General features: G+C 32.7%; 2 protein-coding genes and 1 pseudogene across 2 annotated transcripts; 1 reads left to right on the top strand and 2 right to left on the bottom strand.

Annotated features, from left to right (window-relative positions):
* Positions 1-824: 824 nt before the first annotated feature.
* LOC131619911 (uncharacterized) lies at positions 825-13,302 on the bottom strand (annotated as a pseudogene).
* A 3,412-nt stretch (positions 13,303-16,714) lies between these two features.
* LOC131618163 (transcription termination factor MTERF2, chloroplastic-like) lies at positions 16,715-19,255 on the bottom strand. Its single transcript, XM_058889426.1, has one exon. The coding sequence runs from the start codon at positions 19,123-19,125 to the stop codon at positions 18,013-18,015; it is 1,113 nt and encodes a 370-aa protein (XP_058745409.1). The 5' UTR covers positions 19,126-19,255; the 3' UTR covers positions 16,715-18,012.
* A 3,399-nt stretch (positions 19,256-22,654) lies between these two features.
* On the top strand, positions 22,655-23,909 carry LOC131618162 (uncharacterized). The gene has a single exon (XM_058889425.1). It carries the CDS (start codon positions 22,836-22,838, stop codon positions 23,721-23,723), a length of 888 nt encoding a protein of 295 aa, XP_058745408.1. The 5' UTR covers positions 22,655-22,835; the 3' UTR covers positions 23,724-23,909.
* Positions 23,910-24,312: the final 403 nt, after the last annotated feature.

Genomic DNA, 24,312 nt, shown 5'->3' with positions numbered 1-24,312 from the left:
CTCTCTCTCTAAAACAAAAGAGAAAAATAAAACGAAAAAATAAAAATTCAAGGTTAGTTATCTATTTTTTATTTAGAGCCCATTTTTAATATTTGCCAGACTTTTAAAACCGGCGCCGCCTAACAACATATTTTATAGGATAGAGGAGCACAAAACAAATTATGATAAGCAACACTACAGGATTAAGTCTGTGCCTTGAAGTTTTTGGCACTTTGCAATATCATTCTTAAGCCACAATTACAGAAATCCCAAACCTTTCAACACTATGACTATGGTTTCACACTATCTCTTGATCTCTCAATCTCTCTAATATATTTCAGCATATGAATGTTAGATAGATGATTGCCACAACAATCTACTTGTAACAAATTATGAATCATATCAACAATTTCGAGGTTATGTTGTTAACAAATGATACAGATGTATGTCTAATATGATACTATAATTTAAAGTGAAACATCATTGTTGGTCGACAGCTGAAAGCCTGAAAGTGAAAATTATAAATTGTACAGCTAACATAATTTTTTTTTGACAAATTCCTATTTGCATGTTACACATGTTACACAGGTTCTCGATACTAGTTCCACGTCCGTCTCAATTACACTGTCATATCACTCTCATATGAAAAACATTGAAAGGTAAGTGTATTGAGGCATGCATCCTTTTGTCCATATTAGAAGGGATGACAAGAGCAAAATTAATGGCTCAAGTCACCCTCATAAATTACCATACTATTTATTTCTTTAATTTTGTTTAATTAAGCAGCTGTAGCTGTATAAATTGGCTTGGTTTGAAGCCAATTTCATTCCATGCAACTCAATATCACTTTTCTATGGGAAAACCCACTGTTTCACTTGTTCTAATTCTCCTTGTTGTGCCACTATTTCTAGATGGTTACAATGCTGAGTCAGAAGAAATATATACTCGACCGAATAAAGATGATGGTATTTACAAATCTCAAAAGCCTTGGCATTGTATAGATTGTTCGACTTTGTATAACATGTGCATGGCTACTCCTTACCTTTGGCCTTTGTATCATAGGTTTTGTCCACTTAACGATAACACAAATATCGCACCTTATAGCAGCGATGCTCCTACACCTGAAAGTGGTCCTCTTCCATGATTAAGGATACTGTAGTCATGATTAGCTTGTGTGTTATTGATATATATCTAAAATTACGTTGTTTGTTGTGTGAGTGTTGTGTCGAGGATAGATATATTTAATTTATGTGCTGAGTTTTGTATTATGGTGTCATCTTATTATGGTAATAAATAAAAGTAAGAGTGTTTGTGAACTAGTACATTGAATGATTAGATATATATAAATATAAAAATCCTTATATATTTTCAATAACACTCTTAACAGAATGTTCTGAACTTCATTAATCGAGTTATCTATTCTATTCTGGGTCAAGCATAAACGTTCTTTCACTCTCTTTGCAAGTCTTGAAAAGAGTTTTCTATTTGTCTTCGATAATGGCTCATTCTTTACAATACGTGATGGCCCCATTTTCACATTAGGTGATGGCTGCCCTTACACTTCATGTAATGGCTCAACTTCTGTAATAAATGATGGCTTGGCTTTCATTTCATTTCACTGATCATATATTAGATAGACAGTCGTCTTCTTAATAGTCATTCCATGTCTGATAGCTACAAAAATCTCTACATTGTCACCAACTCCTAAATTTGACACTACACCTTGCCAATCTTCTTCATTAAATGACAATACTGTCTCTCGCTTGTAAATCTGGATAGTGAATTTTGTGTAATTTATGATCAAGATGCTACTGAGACATTCAGCTGCCATGTTTTCAGGTGTTAACAAAAAAAGAACACACAAAGTTATTCCTTTCATTCCACATGCAGTATCCTCAGGCACTTGAAAAATTACCGATGGTCCTTCACATGTATAGGTTAACCAAGAAGGATAATTGTCACCCGGAAAAAAAGAATCACTAGAATTGGATGTCAATCCCTGTAACGTGAACAGATGCTTAGTTATTTTAGTGATTCTAATTATGTAATGCAAATGAAAGTTTTGTGCCATTTATTATATCAAATAACACAGACAAATATACAAGGAAGCTAATAGAATGAAATCAGGCGACATATATAAGTTTGTCTACAAGTTCTCACAATTCTATGAGCTTATCATTTTATACAAATGATTTTTTCGTAAATTTGCTCTACTGTCTGGTACATTCCTGCTATTTCTATTTGCTTCTTTGAAGAGTGACTGTTAGTATGTTAGGCCTAATTAAAATCAACATTTTAGAAAATGTCTTAGTTTTATTCCAGTCAATTCTAGCAAGAATGTTACATGCTGACCTCTAGCATTGATATTAGTTTATCTGATAGATATATCAATAAATATGAGCAAAGGTGAAAGGATAGAGAAGGGACCTGTGATAAGCTTTTCCCAAGAGTATCCATGACCATTTCGGAACTTCCCATTCCAATCACAAGTGATCTCAAGGAGTTATTTGATATTTGTCGTCTATGTGATGTTGTTTCCAATTCACTAACATTCACATCATATAGATCATCAACAAATTTTTGTAATTCTTGGGTTATTTGAATCTCTGAATGGCATTGAACCGAAACACATCTAAGTTTTGAAAGGATGGTAAGCATTGGCGAATGATAGTCCATATTACTCTCTACATCCAACGAAACTACAGACAATGAACTGCCACCAAATAGAGAAACACGGGGTAGGGAATTTCTGGTTGGTGAAAGCCAAGGCCAAATGATAGAAGGAAAAACGTCACATGATAATCCTTCATATCCACAAAGAGATATATATCCAATGGCTTTTAATCTTACTAATGAAAAGGGGACTTGTTTAACACCAGTATTTTCTGCAATTAGAGTTGACAAAGATTCCATTTGCACAACGTCTTCTTCCAATTTGTCAATCTTTGAACAACCAGAAAGAATGAGAGTTTTCACTGATATCAATTGATAGATCTCTCTTTGGAGATTGGTAAGATTAGTACAATTCTTCAAATTTATGAGAAGAATCTTCTTGAGATCCCCAATGGACTTGTGTACCTCAGACAAACTTTGACAATCCTTCATAATAAGCTTTTCTAGATTCGGTAACTTTGAAAAGTTGGGCGTGCTTTTCAAGTACTTAGAATGACTGAGATTGAGAACTTTTAGCTTCTCCAACAACTACAAGAAAATATTTGTTTAAAAGAAAACTAAGAGAAGAAAATGGGAAATGAAAAGGTGGCATCAAATCTTATTGTCATCATCCTTTGAGTTTTAAAAGAAAATATTATTATACCTTGGTCTCCTGCCAAACTTGTTTAACATTGCTATATTTTAACTCAAAAACAACTAGATTTCCCTGATCAAAGTCTTTGGGTATAAAGTTAAAGGTAGATCGTTGCCAATTAACCCATCTCAATTGTTTGGAAATTAACCCATAATCTCCTTTGAGGTCCACACCATCAAATTTTAAAAGCCTCAATTTTTTCATCTCATAAAAAACACTTGTACTTAAGCGAATTCGACCTGTTCTTTGTAACTTCAAAATCAATCCCTCAACAGTTTCTGTTCCCTGCATGTGAAATAAAAATAAAACTGAGAAAAGGGATAATGTTTATCATTTGTCTTGCTTGCTAGGGAGAGCAAAACTCGTCCAGAAACAAATAAAGAATTTTAAGAACTGGATAAGATTGTAGAGGATGCTCAAAAGTTCTTACAGTATTATTTGACATAACATCCAGCACATTGTCACGAAACCACAATCGACTATGCTTTGCAGGTTCTTTTTCTGAACTTTCGCCAACAATTGCTCTTCCCATGTCTCGTAGCAAATCATGCATTTGAAGCTTATTATTCTTTTCAACTTTTACGAGGCTACGCTCTATGAGGACAGCTATTCCAATATCAGCATGAAGTCCGCATCCATTAAGTATCTCTGTAACATCAGCTCTGTTCTTTCCAATGAAGAAACAACATATGTCAAGAAAAATATCTTTTTCTTTATAATCTTCTAAACCATCGTAGCTGATTCTCAATTTCTGTAGCACTTGACTGTTGGGAATTTTCTTTAATTTTGATAGTGCGCTTCTCCATTCTTGTTTCGTCCTCTCATATAAGTAAGATCCAAGGACTTCAAGAGCTAGTGGCAATCCTCCACAATAAGCAACTACATTTCTAGAAAGTTCACTAAAATCTTCTGTAGGACTTTGTTGTCGAAAAGCATGCCAACTGAAAAGTTCAAGGGATTGGTTGTCGTCCATTTCCGTCATTGTGAAGACATGGCCAGCACTGAGTGAATTGAGAAGGCGTACATCTCTAGTTGTAATAATCAATGCACTTCCCGAACCAAACAACATAGGATATCCACACAGGGATTTTAATTGCTCTGAATTGGTCACATCATCGAGTATTACGAAAGCCTTTTGCCCTCTAAGTCTTGTCTTGATCTTAGCTATCCCCGATGCAATGCTATGTATCTTGGCCTTTATTTTCAGAAGATCTGAAAGAAGTTGTTGTTGTAAATGAATAATTCCTCTACTATCATTTTCACAACTCTCTCGTATACTTTCAATGAAACTTGTTCTACCCTCAAATTTACGATGGATTCGATTGTAGATAGCTTTGGCAACGGTTGTTTTGCCGGATCCGCCCATTCCCCATATCCCTATCGTACAGGCTTTCCTTGATTGATCATCAATAAACTTGGTCACTTTTTGCACATGGGATTCTAATCCAATCGGAAATTCAGTAATAGACAATAATGAGACATCTATTTTTGTCAAAATGTCCTCAACAATTTGCTTCACTAGGTCACCTTCACTGTTTCCATAATAATAATACTAAAAATTATGAAGATAATGAATGATCAAAATTTTTGAAATTCACATTATAATCTAAAAAATATTGGCTTTATTCTCAAATAAGTTTTACCTGAAACGGTGGGAATCCCAGCCGGCTAGATTTGCAACTTCAGTGAGTGCACCTATCCACTGGTAAAAGAGATGTTCTTTTTTTCTTGATGTGATTCTCAAGGATTTTCCAAACTCACCCATCTGGTTACGGACAACCGATGGGCCAACACAGTAAAATACCGGTATAACAAACTGGCCATAAGTTTTGCGGCACTCCATGATATGTACCAGTTCGTTAAGACACCAGTTAGATTTTGTATAGTTCAGTGAGATAACAACAATAGATATTTGAGACCCTTCTATTGCTCTCTTTAATGCTGACCCCAGCTCCTCTCCCTTTCTAAGATTCTTGTTATCAAGAAAAGTGTTGATTCCTGCGTTTGCAAGTGCAGCATAGAGATGAGAAACTAAGGCATCACGAGTATCACCCCCTCTAAAACTTATGAACACGTCATAGATCCATGGATGATCAGAGGAGAAAGACATTGTTTTGATTGATAAATCAAATCAACAATTATACAAAGTCACAAATGCAGAACAAAGAGTTATAATAATGGGATAAGATAAAATACAAGTCATCTATCTTTCTTTAATCATCACTTATATTATTTAGAAATACACTAGTGGTGTTTTAAAATACACTAGTGGGTTTCCTGCAAAAAAAAATTCCATATAAGTAGAAGACTTTTTCTAATTTGTTTCATAATAAAGTATAGTATTCTAAGTTATCTTAGTATTAGTTTCCACTTTTGCTTATATCATGATGGTTACTTATTTAATTAGTGTTGGGATAAATGAGAATTAGTTATTAAATCTTTGTGTAACTTCAGCAATGAAAAATAAGGGAAGCCAGGATCATACTTCACAATGGTAATCACCTAATTACAGAATTTAACAGAAAAGATAAAACTTGTCTTTTTAATAAGCAAAAAGATAAAACTTGTCTACCACAAGGAGTGTCCTGTCCTTGCTTGTTGATTTGATGGATTCCTCTTGTTCTTCGGTCTTCTCCCCTGAGAAAAAATATAGATTTAATGCATTTTTTGAGAGAAGTCCCATAATCTTTTAATCACCTCACTGCTACTCATGGGCTACTTCTCTTGAGCTTATTTATATGAGAGCTACTTCTATACCCAACCCCAATGATTTCTTAAAAACCACATCCCGGACGGAAAAAAAAACATAATTTTTGTCCAGATTTAAACATTTGGAGGACAAAATAAATGTGTTTTTTTAGCCATATGAAGTACATGTGGAGGCGGCAAAAGAAGGTCTCTATATAGCTAAGGTTCCTAGTTGGCTTTAAGATGGAAAGAAATGAGGTTATATTACAGCACCGTATTGCTAGTATCACAAACCACTGTGCAACAAGTTCCACCCAGTTGTGGTTCTTAATATGTAGATAAATGTTTTTGCCTTTTCATATTTACCAATGTGTAGTTCCAATGGACAAGCCATGGTTCTTGGTGTCCTCTATTTTGAGCTTCTTCTTGACTCCAAACACCTGAAGTCATCAAGACTGGAATCCGTTGACCTGTATACCAGAAACTCAAAACAGTGATCTGAAGTAAGAGGGTGAAAGTGCTGTAGTAAGAAATATAAAAATTGAGGTGCATCACTATATATTATCATTTTGTTAAAATTTAGGTGGAACTAGAACCATATGTGTGCATACATACTCCTCAGTTTTCCTATATTTCACACAGATATAACTTCAGTAAGCTTGTAAAATCCAACTACCTTCTCCATTATTGGCTCTAACAAGACAATAAATTATGATTCACAAATGAAGGAATTTACTTACCAATGCCTCATTTGCCATTTTCACTTGAATATTAACCTATACAAATAAAGGAGCTACTCCAGGCTAGCGCTCAAAGTTAGAATACATGTATTCAACCAAATATTGTCGTAACAGTTTTATAGCATCAAGCCTAGTCTAGTAAATGAAACTCTTACCAGTTTTCATAAACACATTAATTGAAACAAACAACACCATAAAGATCTCGTCTATATAGATAAAACATAAGAATTGTTCTGTCTTCCCTCCAAGAAAACTATTGCCAAACACATACAAGGAAACCCCCATAGTAGAATTATTGAATTTGAATTCTGTGTCAAATGAGACTACACAAAGCTGTATTTATAATTATTTTACAATAAATACAAGTTAATGTGATTGTTAATTCCAATCCCATTAGCAACAAATGCCGCAAATTTTACATGTGTCTAATTATAAAAAGCATTCTAACAAGGATAAAGGTGTTCCCGATGAAAATTGTTGAGATCTCAATTATGGTTCAAACATAAACATCCGCCCACTCTCTTTGCAAGTCTTATAAAGATTTTTTCGTTTGGCTTCGGTAATGGCTCATTCTTGACAGTAAGTGGTGACTCCATTTTCACATTAGGCGATCGTTGTGCTTCCACCCCAGGTGATGGCTCTGTTTTCACATCAGGTGATGGTTGCACCTCCACTTCAGGTATTGGCTCAACTTCCACAGTAATTGATGGCTCAATTTCCATTATAGTTGATTCACCATAGATTAGACAGACAGTAGTCTCCTTAACTGTCAATCCATGCCCAAAAGCTACATAAATCTCTACATCTTCACCAACTCCTAAATTTGATACCACACCCTTCCAATCTTCATCATTAAAGGACATTATTGTGTCTCTCTTGTATATCTGAATAGTGAATTTTGTGTAATTAATGATGAGAACACTAGTGAGACATTCATGTGACATATTTTCAAGTGTTGATGAATAAACAATGCATAAAGTTATTCCCTTCATTCCACAATCACTATCCTCAGGCACTTGAAAACATACTGAAGGTCCTTCACTTGTATATTTGGTTTGCAATCCCTGTTTCATGAACAAATGCTTAATTATTTATGTAATTATGCATTCAAATGGACATTGTCAGAATAGTGCACTACACAAAAAAAATACATACAACTTACAAGGATACTGACTGAAAGAAAACAAGCAATAGCTGAAAAACTATTTGTAATATGGATATGCTAAACACATTTTTTACTAGTAATATGCCAATGGTCATTTTCTCATCTTGTTATTACACACTTATTCTCACTTTCTATATGATATATAATGCTTTTCTTTCCTACGGGCTCTATCATTTTCTTAGCTTGTTTCATTTGCATCTCCAGACATTTCGCCTATTTGCATTGGATCACTCCAATTCACTCATCAATCATCTATTGTATCCTCGAGCTGCTTTGAGTCTCAAAGTCACAACTGCAAATAATCTTCCAATTTTTATTTTATTATAGTTCAAGATTATTATCTAAAAGCACTGTACTTAATTTGTCTAGTTGTTGTCCTTAAGACAAATCTTGGAATTTATTCTGAGTTTCACTACATACAGCGTCTAACTAGCTCTACTGCCACAACACTGCTACTTTCATTCCCGGCAGTGCATACATAAGGCCTAATACTGACATGTTAGAAAATCCCATCTGCCTGTCAGATATTTTCTCTTCAAAACATTAAGATACTGTTATCATTTATGTAGAACAGTCTGTTTCCTCATTAAAGAGTTGATTCTAGCAAGTAAATCACTTCTTCATGAAAATAAAAGGCTATGAGCAGACTATATGCATCTCGAAGCTTTATTTTCTAATAAAGTGTAATGTTATACCAACCAGTTTACCGTTCTTGATTCCTGCTTATATAGAGGAAAGAAATAACATATATCAAGACTTCGAGAATTCAGTAGTTGTAAAAAAATATCAAGTTACCGCTAGTTCTGGTTAGGTTGTAGTTGCATAATAAAAATATTTGAAATTACAACTGTTGAATTAGATCTTGGCATTCTGTAATAAGAAAATCCAATATACTAAAACCAAATATAATTTTTTTATGTTCCTTTTTTTCCTTATATATCTAAAGGTCTTGTGTGACTTTAGAAATTATTCAATTCTTGTTTTCAAGTTAAATATGTATATGTATAAGTAAAAAGAATGAAGACAAAACAAATGAAATAAATATAGACATTAAAAAACGAAAAGTAATGGAAATAGAGTTAAAGAAAACTATAGAATCTACGGAAGAAAAAAGGATATAGTCATCTAAAGAAATCGCTTCTAAGCTACATGTCTGACCCTATCATTTATACTAGCTTATCTAGATACTTGAATAATTTGTATCTTTATGAAAAAAATTCCATTTAGGGAAACAAATGCAAGGGGATATCGTTCTAGCTTCTCTTTATTAAAAATCAAAATATCAGTAAAGGTGGAAGGATAGAGAACCTGGGATAAGCTCTTGTGAAGAGTCTCATTCATTATTTGGCAACTTCCCATTCCAAACAAAATAGATTTAAAGGAAAGATCCGAGGTTTGTGAAGCATGTGATGTTTCCAACTCATTAAGATCATACAGAAATCTTCTTAACTCTTCTCTCAAATGAATCTCTGAGTGACATTGTACACAAATTCTTCTAAGTTTTGAGCTGCAGCTAAGAATTGCTGATTGATTGACCAAACCAACATTTTTACCATCTATATCCAAGGAAACAAGAGACATTGACATGCCACCAAAAGGGGGAATATGTGCTAAGGAATTCATTGTTGGTGACGTCAAAGACCAAATGATAGCAGGAAAAATGTCACGCGATAATCCTTCATATCCACATAGGGATATATATCCAATGCTTTTTGATCTTACTATTGAATGGGGAACTTGCTTGACACCAGTATTTGCTGCAATTAGAGTTGTCAAGGATTCCATTTGCCCTATATCTTCTTCCAATTTGTCAATCTTTGAGCAACCAGAAAAGATGAGAGTTATCACTGATCTCAATTGATAGATCTCTTTTGGAAGATAGCCAAGACTTGTACAGTCCTTCAAATTTATGAGAAGGAGATTCTTGAGATCTCCAATGGACTGGTGTATGTTGGATAAACTTTGACAATCTTTCATAATGAGCTTTTCTAGATTCGGTAATTTTGAAAAGTCAGGGGTGCTTTTTAAGTTCCTAGAATGACTGAGATTAAGAATTTTTAGCTTCTGCAACAACTGCAAGAAAATAATTGTTTAAAAGGAAAATTAGAGAGGAAAATGGGGAATGAAAAGGTGGAAGCAGATGCTAGAGTCTTCAACTTCTACATTTTTGAAGAAAATGTAATTATACCTTGGCTTCCTTCCAAACTTGGTTAACATTGCTATGTTTTAATTCAAAAACAACGAGATTTCCCTGATCAAAGTCGTTGGGTACAAAGTTGAAGGCAGGTCTTTGCCAGTTGACCCATCTCAGTTGTTTGGAAAAATTACCAAAATCTCCAGTGAGGTCAACACGATCAAGTTGTAAAAGTCTCAGTTTCTGCATGTCTTGAAAAGCATTGGTACTATAGCTAACTCTTCCTGTTCTTTGCAAGTTCAAAATCAATGCCTCAACAGTTTCTGTTCCCTGCATGTGAAGTAAGAAACCTGAGAAAAGTAAGGGGAAATGCTTTTTATTTTCTTGCTAGAAAGTTATGCATAAAATGGCAGAACCAAGCACACTTGTAATGAATGTGAGTAGGAAAACATACTAGGATTATTAATCCCACAATTCGTAGCCAATAGTTATGAAGAACAAAAACAAAAACAAACAGAATTTCACAATCTTGACAAGATTATAAAGGATACTCAAAAGTTTGAAATTGTATATAGAGAAAGTTCTTACAGCATTTTTTTCCAAAACATCGTGCACATCTTCGTGAAACCACAACCGACTACGCTTCCCAGGCTCTCTTGCTGAACTTTTGCGAACAATTTCTCTTCCCATGTCTCTTATTAAATCATGCATTCCAAGCTTGTTATTCTTCTCAACTTTTAGGAGGCTCCGATCAATGAGGACAGCTATTCCAATATCAGCATAAAGTCCACAGCCATTTAGTATCTCTGTAACATAGGCTCTGTCCTTACCAATAAAGAAACAACATATATCGAGAAATATATCCTTTTCCATGTCATCCTTCAAACCATCATAGCTTATTCTCAGTTTCTCTTGCACTTCATCATTGGGAATTTTCTCTAACTTTGATAGTACACTTGTCCATTCTTGTTTTGACCTTTCAAATAAGTAGGATCCAAGGACTTCAAGAGCCAGTGGTAACCCTCTACAATAAGCAACCACATTTCTTGCGAGCTCACTATAGCCTCCTCTCGGACTTGCTTGTCTAAAAGCATGCCAACAGAAAAGCTCAAGGGACTCATTTTTGAGCATTTCCTTCATTTCATAGACAGAAACAACTTCAAGTAACTTAAGTATGCGGACATCCCTGGTTGTAACAATTAATACGCTTCCAGAACCAAAACTTTTATGATTTCCACACAGGGCTTTTATTTGCTGAAAATCCGTCACATCATCAAGTACAACAAGTGCTTTTTTTCCAGAAAGCACTTTCTGGATCCTAGTTGTCCCCAATGCAATACTATGTATCTTCTCCTTTGCTTTAAGGATATCCGAAAGAAGTTGTTGTTGTAAATGAATGTGCCCTCTACTATCCTGTTCACAAACTTCTCTAATATTTTCAATGAAACTTATACACTCAAATCTACGATGAATTTGATTGTAGATGGCTTTAGCTACAGTTGTTTTACCCGATCCTCCCATGCCCCAGATCCCTACCATACAAACATCACTCGGTTGTTTCTTAATCAACTGAACCACTTGTTTCACATGGAACTCTAATCCAACCGGAAAGTCAGTAATCGGCAAGGATGTGTTGTCTAGTTTTGGCAAAATGACCTCAACAATTTTCTTCACTAATTCACGGTCACTCCTTCAATATATTAATTATGAATCAGACATAACGAGCATAAACATCAAAAGACTATATAGTAAAAGACACATACAAGTTTCAAATGCTCGTCAAAACACTACCTAGTGTATGTTTGGTTTCGTCGTTTAAACATTTAGAATTGATTCGAGATGTGTAGAATTGATTCTAGATGCGTAGAATTGATTTTAACATATTTGGTTGCGCTCGAGTACAATTGATTCTGCTTTTTCTAAATTGATTTTACTTGAAGTTGGGATTGTAGCTTTTGAGTCTAAACATAATTTATACACTTAGCATGTCTAGTTTGGTTTTTGGATGAGGCAAAAGCAATTCTAGAGGTGCAAAATTGATTATAGAGTGATTTTGAAGTGTTTGGTTCTTTTTAAGTAGAATTGATTCTGTTTCCAGAATTGATTCTCCTTGAAGCTAGAATTTGTAGCTTCTTGATTTTTACACTGAAATTTGTTGTTTAACTCACTTTCACATAAATGTATTCAAACATAAATCATTTATGCTAAACTCAATTATGTTAAAATCAATTATACCAAACTCAACTCTATCAAAATCAATCATATCCACAGTCAAACCAAACACACATTTAAATTTATAGTTCAACTCACTTTTACAAGAGTTTATCTAAACATGAATTATTTTACCTTGAATTCACGTTTAGCCATAATCAATTTCCATAATAAAATCACTCAGAATCAAACTTTTTCACCGCATAACCAAACACACGCCAAAAAGCACTAAAACATCACTAAAAACTGTACTAAAAATGACTTAATAATTAATCTATACCTGAAAGCGCTTCCTTCCCAACCAGATAAAAAGGATGCATCAGTCAACACCTTTTTCCATCTAATCAAAACCTTCTGCATCACTTCCTCAATGATATATCTACTCTTAGCACTAACTTCCAAAGCTTTACCAAACTCCCCTTTCTGATGCCGAACAACAGAAGGCTCAACATCATAAAACACAGGCAAAACGACCTGACCTAGAGTCCTACGACACTCCATAATTTTATCCAGTTCATTCAAACACCAACTGGATTCCGCGTAGTTTTTCGAGAAAACTACGATCGCTATTCGCGACACTCCAATCGATTGAACTAGTTCATTTCTAATGTCCTCTCCTTTTTCTAGCTTCTCGTTGTCGAGGAAAGTGTTGATCCCGGCGTTTGAGAGGACGGCGTAGAGATGGGAGACGAAGGTTTTGCGAGTGTCTTCGCCTCTGAAGTTGATGAAGACGTCGTGAATCCATCGGGGATTTGAGGAGGAGGATGAAGATGAATACATTGATTTTTGGATTCAACACTTTGGGTTTCTATATGTGGTGGGTGTGTGAGAGGGTGAGGGTGTGTGAACAGTTCACGCGTAATACAGATCAAATATCTCCATAACTTTTTATTATCTCACCTACGTTTAGAAAGTTACATGAAGAAACACTCTGGAATCAACTTAAATGGAGAAAATGTTACGTAAACACTCTTTTTTTGGGGGTCAAAGTAAACAACAGTCATGTTAAGTAAACACTCATTTTAATCTACACTCATTTAACTAACAAACTTAAAGCTTACAATATGGTCAAAATTAGAGATAAGGTTGATTTCCTTCTAAGAAATGGTCAACTTATTTTGCGCGCGGTTTATATAGACTAAAAACACATAACATAAGTCTGAAAACGTTTAGGATGAAGAATCTACTTGGCATCTCCTACTTGTATTTGGCATCTCCTACTAGTACTATTTGGCATCCCATATATTCTAATAATATTAAAAATATTTCTTTCATTTTATTTTATAAAATGCATTTTTTTTTAAATCTATTGAAAATTTTGTAGGTATTGTATTTTCCGCAGAAGTTTTGGTACAATAGCAAATTTCGCAAGTAATAAAAATTAAGCAATTAAAAAAAAGTAACAAAAAATTGCAAAATTTTAACTTTTTTATTAAAGAAGTATTTTGTTCATATTACTCCACTTGTAGAGGGGTCATGTAGATTCTTTTCTAGATACATGCGACAAACTTATAAATTATAAAATTGATTCACAATTGACATAACTAAATACATTATTAGCAAAAGCACAAGATACACTGAATAAATTTAAGTTTAAACTCTATTCATTATTCAAAAATAAACAATTAAAGAAAAGACTATTAAGATTTTTTTAAATAACACCAAACTAACGATAATCGTTATGATTGGATATTTCACGTCTTACTAATATTAATCAAAGTGGCAAGACGATTATTCAGTAATCTCCAAGCAAGCAAAGAATATTCAACAACGCCATTTTATTTTAGACTGGATAGTTAAATTATTATTGGATCCTTTTGTTTACTTGAGTGAGAATGCGGTAAGTATCTTTAATAGAGTGCACTTCACTTTGAGTTGACCTTAACATCTAAAAGTTATCTAATTCGATACAACAACCCTCATGTAAATCTTCTTCCCAACTAAAAAGCATAGGTCTGCACCTTCATCCTTTCCCATAAAACTTTCACCTCTCTTTGAGTATAAGAACTATTGAAACATCTTTTACATAATACAAACCAAAATGTCTAGAATAACAATCGTTGAGACAACTCCCACCAATCTAAGAGACACGCCAAAAATAAGTATATTTTTCATTACCCACCACTCTAATCAAGGGATTTGAAAACCATTTTCCCACCTCACCTTTCATCCAAGAAAAAAATAATATACACGGTTTTCCACCATTTCAAAGACGTATTTTTATTCTTAATCACACCTCATCAATACTATATTTGCAAAATAAAACCTTTAAACCATAAGCTATCTTGATCCGTTTTCAATCTCCAACCTCATTTCCTCAATAAAACAAAATTAGAATCCATAATTATATGCACCCCTAATCATCCTTATCCCGATCTAAGCAAACTTATCTTAATGCATCCAATGAATCTTACCATGCTCATTTATTCTCAATAAACAAATATAAAAAAGACATTTGATTAAAGAAATGATACTTGTAGGGGTCTTAGAGAAAGAAAGTATACTGGCATGGACGATAATACTGACTTGAGAAAAATAAGAAAGCCTCAAAAGGCATTATGACATTTCAAACGAGATAATCCTTACTCAAATTATCAATTATAGGTCCAAAAGAATAATCATTGAATTTCCACTAATACGGAGGCTAAGATATTTGAAAAGAACATGAGCAACTCTAAAATAAAGAATATTACCCACCTCATAAAGAGTGTGATACGGAGGCTAAGATATTTGAAAAGAACATGAGCAACTCTATAATGAAGAATATTACCCACCTCATTTAATAACTCTACAATGAAGAATATTACCCACCTCAGTTAATAAAGAGTGTGATACATTGACACCTGCAAATAAACTTTTATAGAAGTTCAGCTTCAAATCAGGTATAAGTTTAAAGAAGTAAAATTGATTTAATTGCGCTAATATTAGTTAGGGGTGACAAAATGGATCCGGTCCGTCGGACGTACCCTTTTTACCCGCACTTTTTTGCGAGGCAGATAAAGGGTTTAGGCTTGCACCCTCTAATGTGTTCATTCCTCCCGCTCAAGTTTTTGCGTGCACAGACATCAACATAATTTTTTGTAATTTTTAAACTATAAAGGTGCATGTTCACAAGTCCGCTTTGTCCCGCCTTCATTTTGTTATAGGACGCGTCAATATTTTATATCCACACCCTCAACTATGTTTGTCCCACCCTGCCACGTTTTCTTGGACATGTTTTCTTGCAGGACATACCTAAATGGTACTTGCGTGCCCATTTGTCACCTTTAATATTTGCTCAACTTTTCTCACTCAGAATTAAAGTGTCATCGTTATATGTTGCATTAAATAAATAGTTATGACCTTCCACAAGAATAATAAAAATTGTGATAAAAGACCTCTTTATATTAAGTTTCTCTCCAAATTCATTTGTAGCATTCTCGTTAACAAGAATTTAAGTTGATGATCCACCTTCTCTATTTTTTATTTATTTTATTTATTTGAAAAATTCATAAGACTTCAAGAGTCATAAACTCTTTCAAAAAAATATCAATCAATAATTTTAAAAGTTTTTTTGGAAATCAACTTTAATTAAAATCAGTCATTTCTTCTTTTTTTTCCCCTCATCTACCATTTCATTAGCAATCAAGTTACAAAAGTCTATTGATTATTAGAAATGAATGACCCCTCTAATAACTTGTTTTAGCCTATTAGCTAAGACCTTCACAACACAAGAATACATTATTTGATTTCCTTTAAAAGTTTATTTGTAACCGGTTATTACTTTAGTCTCAAAATCTATTTCACTAACTTTTTAAACAAACTTTATAAAAAAAATGGATGTATATATTATTTAAACCATGTCCTTAGAACGATATGTTTAATTCATCTCCCATGCACATCTTAAATCCTTAAAATTAGTCTAAATGGAAAAAAAAAGATTAAAAGAAAAATAATAAAGTGTAGAGATACCTTAATTTACTATCAAACTTAAAAAAAAAAAAATTATGTTATACATCAATATAGAGTTTTATATTTGTAGATGAAGGATAAATTAAATACCACATTCATGTCATGTAGAATAAATATGAATGCATCCCATTAAACCGACTTAGTTGATTGATAGTCGTACAATGACATTAGATATAGGGGTATAAGTTCAAATCTACAATGTTTCACTTATTCATTCACATTTAAAATATAAAATTTTAGACATTAAACTACTTTATCAAAAAACAATAACAATAAAATAACATTAAAGTGAATGTGCTTAAAACAACTTACACATTTACATGTTAAAAGAACTAATTTGTTAAAAAAAAAAAAAAAAAATCAACGGGCTAACTTGTTAAAATTATTTAAAAACCATTTAACTTAAATGATGCATGGTGTAGTTGTCCTATAATCCTTGAGTTTAGGAGTATTAAAAATGACATATATAAATGTCTGTTTTAGTTAGTGTAGTACTAAACTGTGTTTTTAATTAATCAATCTGCTCTCAAATTACAAACAAAAACACACTAAGAATGGATTTGCAATTTCAATGCATGACATTGACTTTGACCACTCTAATTACGGTTTCATGCATTCATAACCAAAATAAAGAAATAACTCAATGCCAGAAGAGGGATTTTTATTTAACCAGTAAATTTTCTCTGGTTGAAAAAAAGTAAGATTATTAAAAATTAGAGATTGCTTTAATACTCAAATATCAAATTCAGTGTAGAATGAGCTCATAACTAAAACAGAAAAAATAACAATAATGAAGAAAAAGAAAAACATAAGCACAAACAGGTCCTTAGTTTCATACAAATATGAACCAAGAATAACGCAAGCACGGAACCAAAAATTTATCATTCAAGATAAACAATCAAACATGCAAATTTTGCCATACACAAAGACTGCACCTCATGAATTTATATGCAAGTGAAGCATACAACATCACCTAAAGCCTCAAATTGTGGTCCATACGAAAAAGAACCAGGTTGCAACCATAGCCCATAAGAACCTTGTTAATGATATCTTTCAGTTCCTTCAGAGGAAACAATTTTTCACCTTTAAGTTGACAGATAGGAATATAAAATAACAGAAAGAAAATGTCAAACAGTCAACCTTCCTTGATGCATAATGTGTAAACCATTTTTGCTTCCATATACAGACATTTAAGTTGTTTATGAATGTTACAATGTCTGAAATATATCAACTCATCATATTCTACCATATATTGTGTTAGCATTTCACCGTTCTCTCTTTTCTTGATGAAATTCACAGGTGCACTGCTACTAGAGACAATCATGTTCAAGACAGACAGAGCAACAAGAGTATGACTTCTCTGAGAGAGGTTTATTTTTCACAAAATATCAAACCAAGAACCTCTCACTAAAGAGTTTGGGTGCGTCACATGCTTCATCTAGACCAACCTCATTGGAATCTCGTCTATGTTAGCATTGTAATGTATAGCTGGAATAAAAGGAGAGGGTTGTGAAAGACAATCGACTGTCAACGTAAAACTTTGTCGAATCTCTATGACATAGATCAACAGGAGCATAATATAAGCATAAATAAGGATTAGTGCATTGTCATTTGTAAGAATATTCAGCATTTATTTTACATCAATATGAATATAAATTATTTCCTCACTTCAAAACTTAGCCGCTCACCTGTCAGGCTGTTACAAAAACTGACAGGAAAAATCTCCATTAAGATTTAGACAGACAGAGAAAGCTAATACGAAGCGTCAGAAAAATAATAACCACAAAACAGAAATCTACTTCAGCTCTAAACTTATCTCAAAGCATAGAAATGTAGTTCAAAAAGGGAAACCTCTAGAAGTACAAGTCTTTGATGAAGCTGCTAATCTTTTAACCTCTTTTGTCCTTTTATAAAACTCCATTAATTCATCAGCTATTTCCTTGTCATGACATTCAACAAACAATTTTAAAAACCTCTCCTCTGACATCCTCAATGCCTTATGTATTGAGGGTATTTTCAACTTGGAATCCATATCTTGTATCTTCATTGCTAGAAGCCCTCTTGGCTTCAAAACAGTCTCCATATTTGCGAACAAGAGATTCGGGTACTTTAAGATCGTCTTAGCTTCAAGCTTCATTGTACCTAAAATGAAAGTCATGTTCCTCTGAACCTTATCGGTCGACAATGTCAAAATATTAGGAGACCTCCCAAAAAGAGCAAGTATCTCATCATCCGAAAAACCAAACTTTGCTAGATTCAAGACCTTTTCACGAATCGTGTCCACACGAGAAATCCCTATTAGTGTCACCACATACTTGTACAACTTAGCATCCTTCGAAACCCTAGCCCTACTTATATACTCAAGTTTCTCATCGTCAAAGGAAGTCCTTGAAATGATTGTCGGCCGCAAAATCAGCATTTTAACAAAGTCCCTTTTCGGCACACCTAACTTTTCATATTGTGCAACAATACCTTCGATGTCATAGCTATTTTCACATAACAATGAAGGGTTTCTTACAATGGCCTTGTGAAGCATTTCCTTTGACTCAAACAATGACATAAGAGAGTCAAGCCTCTCTCCGAACTTATGGTTAATCCGCGTCCTGAAAAACCGAGGCCTGCAATTGATAATCTTCACTAGCTCAGATGACCCTAAACCCAAGTCACTAAGCAAGCAGAGTTTTGATTGAATCTGAGAAGGATCGGCATAGCGCAATGCGGGGCAACGGGTAAATATTCTCTTCATATCGTCTCCACCACAACCCCATTTACTTAAAACTTCAGTGGCATCCTTCCATTTATCTCTTGATTTTTGTAATTTAACCTCATTTTCGGCTGGGACATTTGTCGAATAGGTGGCAGGCGTGAAAACTGGCAACGATTTTAAGATAGTAGGGATGAATGTAAGCTGCTGAAAAAGATTTGACCCATTGGAGAGAAATCGAAGCATGAGTGAGTGTTGTAATCAAGTTTGAAATTTGGAACGAAGTTCAGTAATTGCATCAAAACAGTTAAAAGGGTATTTTCACTTTCACGAGTTGTTATTGCGAGATAGAAGAGAGTTTTGTTTAATATTTAATTACAAAAATGCTATTTTGACACCATAAGATGTCACCCAAGCACTATTCACCTTATATACCCTCCTTATCTACCTGAACAATGTTTTATTTTCAATTTTTTAAAATAGAAAATAATAATAATTATAAAAAATATTTTGTTTTTAAAATTACTTTTATAATATACATATAAATTTTATCATTAACCAAATTTATTGTTACATTAATTATAAAAGTATATGTTATTAATCATAGTTCATCAAATTTACAACTTGATTAACCAATAAAAATGTATAATATTAACTAAATTCTCACATTAAAATATGAAATATAGTTATCCGTCTTTACATTCTATTAACTAATTTTATTTAATATCATAACCAAGTTAATATAGACAGTTTATTATATTTTATAATTTAATGTCAGAATTTGATTAATGTTATTTATTTTTTTATTGATTAATGAAGTAGTAAACATTAATAAATTATAACTAAAATATGTGATTAATAAACACCTATATTTTTTGTGGTTAATACAATAATAAAATTGGCTGATGACAAATCTTATATTTGTTTAAACTAATTTTACAAAAATAATTTTAAAAACAATAATATTTTTTAAAAACACTATTTTTTATAAAATTTTAAAAAAATATATTATTTATCACTAAAAATATAGTGAATAGTATTTGATGTAAGAATTAGTGTCAAATATGGTGTCAAGATAGATTTAATTAATAACATTGGCTGAATTGTTGAAAAATAAAATAATTAAATAATAACTGCATAAGTATTTATTTATTTTTTATCTAATACATATATTGTATATATTAATTTTTCAATTACATTGCTGGATAATGATTTTTTAGTAAGTGTAAAAGTTTTGATTTATTTTTTCAAATTTAAATAGGAGAACTTTATTTGATATCGGAAAGTTATCCCTTCAATCCTAATACTTTTAAAATATTTGTTTTATCCTTTTTATAGATGTCAACTCGATCACCTAAATATATAAACATAATATTAGGTTACAAAAAGTGATCAGAGGTTTTAGAATCGAGATACAATATTTGTTTAAGTTGATAAAAGATGTGTGAGTTATGTTTACTATAGTAGAAGAAAAAATGACTAAGATATTATGAGAGATGTTTTTTTTTCTAACCCATATTCAATAAAGTTGTTGAATATTTGTTCTATTATGTTGATTATGGACAACACATACAAGACAATTAAATATAGACGATATTTATTTGTAATTGTTGATATAACATCAATCGAGCTGATATTTTTTTGTGGCATTTGCCTATATGGAATTTGAACAAACAGAGAATTTTTATTGAGTATTAGATAATCTAAAATAATTGTTAATTAAGGAAGGTTTATGTCCACAAGTGATTTTGACTGATAGATATCTTGTTTTGGTGAAAATAAGTGAAATTATATTTCCAATGATAGTTGATTTGCTTTAACGATTTTACGTCAACAAAAATGTTCAAGCAAGATGCAAGAACTATGTTGTGACACAGACTATGGATGGAACTTGTATGAGACAATGATGATGTAAAGTATCATAAGTGGTTACAACAGCTTGAGCAAACATGTTTGATTGTAGTCAATTTATTAATTACGTGAAGTAAAAATGGTTGACTTCTCATAGGCGTAGATTTGTTAGAGCATAGATTAATCAAGTGTTATATTTGGGCAACACCACAACTAATAGGTATGTACTTGTAGTATTTATAGTTTGTATTGCTTTGATGCTTTTTTTTTCATTTTAGGATTTAGTATGCTTATTTGATTATTTTTTTCATTTTATGGTTGAGTTTTTTCATTGGAAATTAAAGTAGATGTTGGAAAATAGTATAGGTGACTTGTGAAAATGTTGGAAGAGTGTGAATAACAACTTGAAGTTATAATTAACAACATTAGAGCTTCTTATTTTTGAAGAAATTGAGCACGCGCACACTAGTCTATTTTATGGGAATCTGCGTGGGTTAGTATCAATAGATGTTTTGAGACACATTGTTAAAAAGTTTTCGAGAGTTGATTATATAAGAATCGACATTCAAATTTGTGTGTGTGCTATTAGATCATCATATGGGTTATCTTGTATTTGTGATTTTGGAAGATGCAAATTGGATGGTGATTTAATACCAATTATTGATATTCATATCCGTTAGAAGAAATTAAGCATGGAAGGTCAACAAGATATAGATACGGATGATGGATCATAGGTGTACATGATTAGGGCAATGGATGCATTTAGGTTATTAGAAGTTGTAGGGAACATATTATTAAAAATTATGATATTCGAATTGGTTATTATTCCGTTGTGGAACCATAAATGGAGAGGATTGTGGAAACTACAGAGGAGCAAAGCTTCTTGAGCAATTCAGTGATGCATCATCTGCGATCACGGTGCACTTAAACTAGAGACATTGATTTTGAATCAATTGTTGTCGAGAAATATCGGTCTTGAATCGGAGTCGCTAATGTTCGATATGAAGGATCAAAGGAGGGTACATGCATGGTTAGTTAGCACTCTACCTGTAACTGTTACAGCTGCTACAAAATAAAAAATACTAACACTGATAACTATTTGCCACAAATGTGTTTCCGATTATACCATATAAAAACTTACTTATTTTTAACTTATTTAATTATTTTCATACCTGTAATCAGTTACAATCTCGTGGTATTGGTACCCAGTTGCCAGTTACAATCCTTGAAATATAATTTTTCACTTAACAATATTATCTAGCTACCATTAAACAACAATTTAAATATAATAATAAAAATTCAAAATTAAAGTAAAATTGGTTTCGTTTGTATAAAATGTCAAAAAGAGATAGTTTTTTCAATAAAAAATTATAATTAAAAATTAAACATCAAAAATGTTTATGAATTTAATTTTACACTATAAAGAAAAGAAAAATACAAATGTGAAAGAGACCTAAAATAAACAAGGAAAAAAACATGAAAGGGTAGTGAAATTTAAACTAAAAATAAAAACTTTTCATTAATTCAAGTGCAAATATATAAAATTATTTAATGAAATTAATTGTGATAATTGATTAATGCAAATATCTTATCTAATTCATGTATAAACATCTATAAAAGTTAAGAATTACTATTAATTGAACTTATAAAACATCTTTTTACATTAGTTTCTTGTTGTCAAAAAAAAATCAATTAAATTCTTAATACAACAAAAATTAGACAAACATACTTGCTTTCTATATTTGACAATTCAGTGTGAATAAGTTAAATCAATTTTATTTAAATGGGTAAATAAAAATTTCCTAAAAGAAAATAATATGCCAAGGCATCTATATAATTGGCACATCCAAATTCTAATCTCATATTTCGAACCTACATAGCATATCCTCATAATTTAATACTTTAACTTAGTCAAATTATTAAATCCCAAAAAAAAGTTGAATCAAAATCGCATAAACTCCACCAAATTTAAACTCAAAAGTTTCCCTCGAATATTCTCTACAAAATCCCAACTACTATTATATAACCAAACTCTCACACTTACCTCTACTAACAAAACAAAAAATCATAACTCAGAATTTATAGCTCTTTGAATCATTACTGAGATGAATTTTACTAGAAATAAACGAGTCACCGATCCGTTCAACGACGAAGCCAAAGCTCGACTCCTCGGTGGTAATTTCCGCCAACTGAGTGGCGTCAGCAGCGGAAGCGAACATTCCGGTGACGGAGAATTCACTTCTTCACCGTCTCTGACGGAGCTTGTGCATGGTTTCCTCGAGGAGGATAATGAAAATGAGTGTGATTCAGCGGAGACTGATCTCGATTCGAAGCGAGTTGACTCAGTTTCAGATTGCTTGGACTCAGTGGAGGATCTGTTAAAGTTAAGAGGTGAAAATGCTGATGCAGACTCTTACTTGAACATGCTTCGCGTGCATGTTTCTGAAGCTGCTGTTAAGTTCGCATTTCTAAAGGAACGAAGCTTTTCCGTTTTCAATCGAAACGTGATGTCATTTTTGCGTGAGAAGGGACACAATGCTGCGATTTGTAAGACTCGGTGGGAATCCTCCGGCGGATTAATTTCCGGCAACCACGAGTTTATCGACGTGGTGCGATCTGGATCGTCCACGTGGCAGACTAGGTACTTCGTTGAGCTTGATTTCGCCGGAAAGTTTGAAATCGCACGGCCGACGAGTAGTTACACAGAGATTATGAGTTACGTTCCTGAAATTTTCGTTGGAACATCGGAGGAACTTAAACGCACCGTTTTGGCATTGTGTGGTGCTGTGAAACTGTGTTTAAGGAGTAAAGGGTTATCGATACCTCCTTGGAGAAAGAACCGGTACATGCAAAATAAATGGTTTGGACCGTATCGTAGAACCACGAACCCGGTTCAGGGAAATCCGGTCCCCGCTGTTGTTTCTTCTTCCAGTGGCGTTAAATGTAGGTTGGTTGGGTTCAACGACGTCATTTCATTTGTCCGGACGAGATAACTAATGTCAAAAGTTTTTGAAAATTTGTTAATATTTTTATATTTTGATTAATTTTATAATGTAATAATTTTGAATTGAATCGGATTGGGTAAAGTATGAGATAGTGGAAGTTACATTACTCCCTCCGTTTTTTATTATAAGTCGTTTTGGAAAAAAAATTTGTATTTAAATATAAGTCGCTTTACAATTCCAATGAATAATTAATGCTATTTTTCCTATTATACCCTTAAATATTAATATTCTCTCTCCTTTCAATTATATAAATTTATCTTCCATATGTCATTAATGAAGGATAATTTTGTAAAAACCTTCATAATTTCTCATTTTCATACAACAATTATTATTTTTCTTAAACTGTGTAAAAAGTCTAAAACGACTTATAATAAAAAACGGAGGGAGTATTAAGTTTAGGGACAGCTGACTGAAAATGATGGAACTTAGAGAAAAATAATTTATATGCGGCAAATGTACATGGTGTATGCTCTGCTACAAGCATAAAATTATTATATCTAAATGAAGGCTGGACCATCTGAAATATTGTGAGACAAGAACTTTAAATTTTGTCTGATTGAAGAGTTCAAACAGTTTA

This window comes from Vicia villosa, linkage group LG7, assembly GCF_029867415.1.
Source record: "Vicia villosa cultivar HV-30 ecotype Madison, WI linkage group LG7, Vvil1.0, whole genome shotgun sequence".
NCBI classification, from domain to species: domain Eukaryota; kingdom Viridiplantae; phylum Streptophyta; class Magnoliopsida; order Fabales; family Fabaceae; genus Vicia; species Vicia villosa.
The sequence above is the reverse complement of the archived record's forward strand: the minus strand, read 5'-3'. Positions and strand labels throughout refer to the sequence as shown.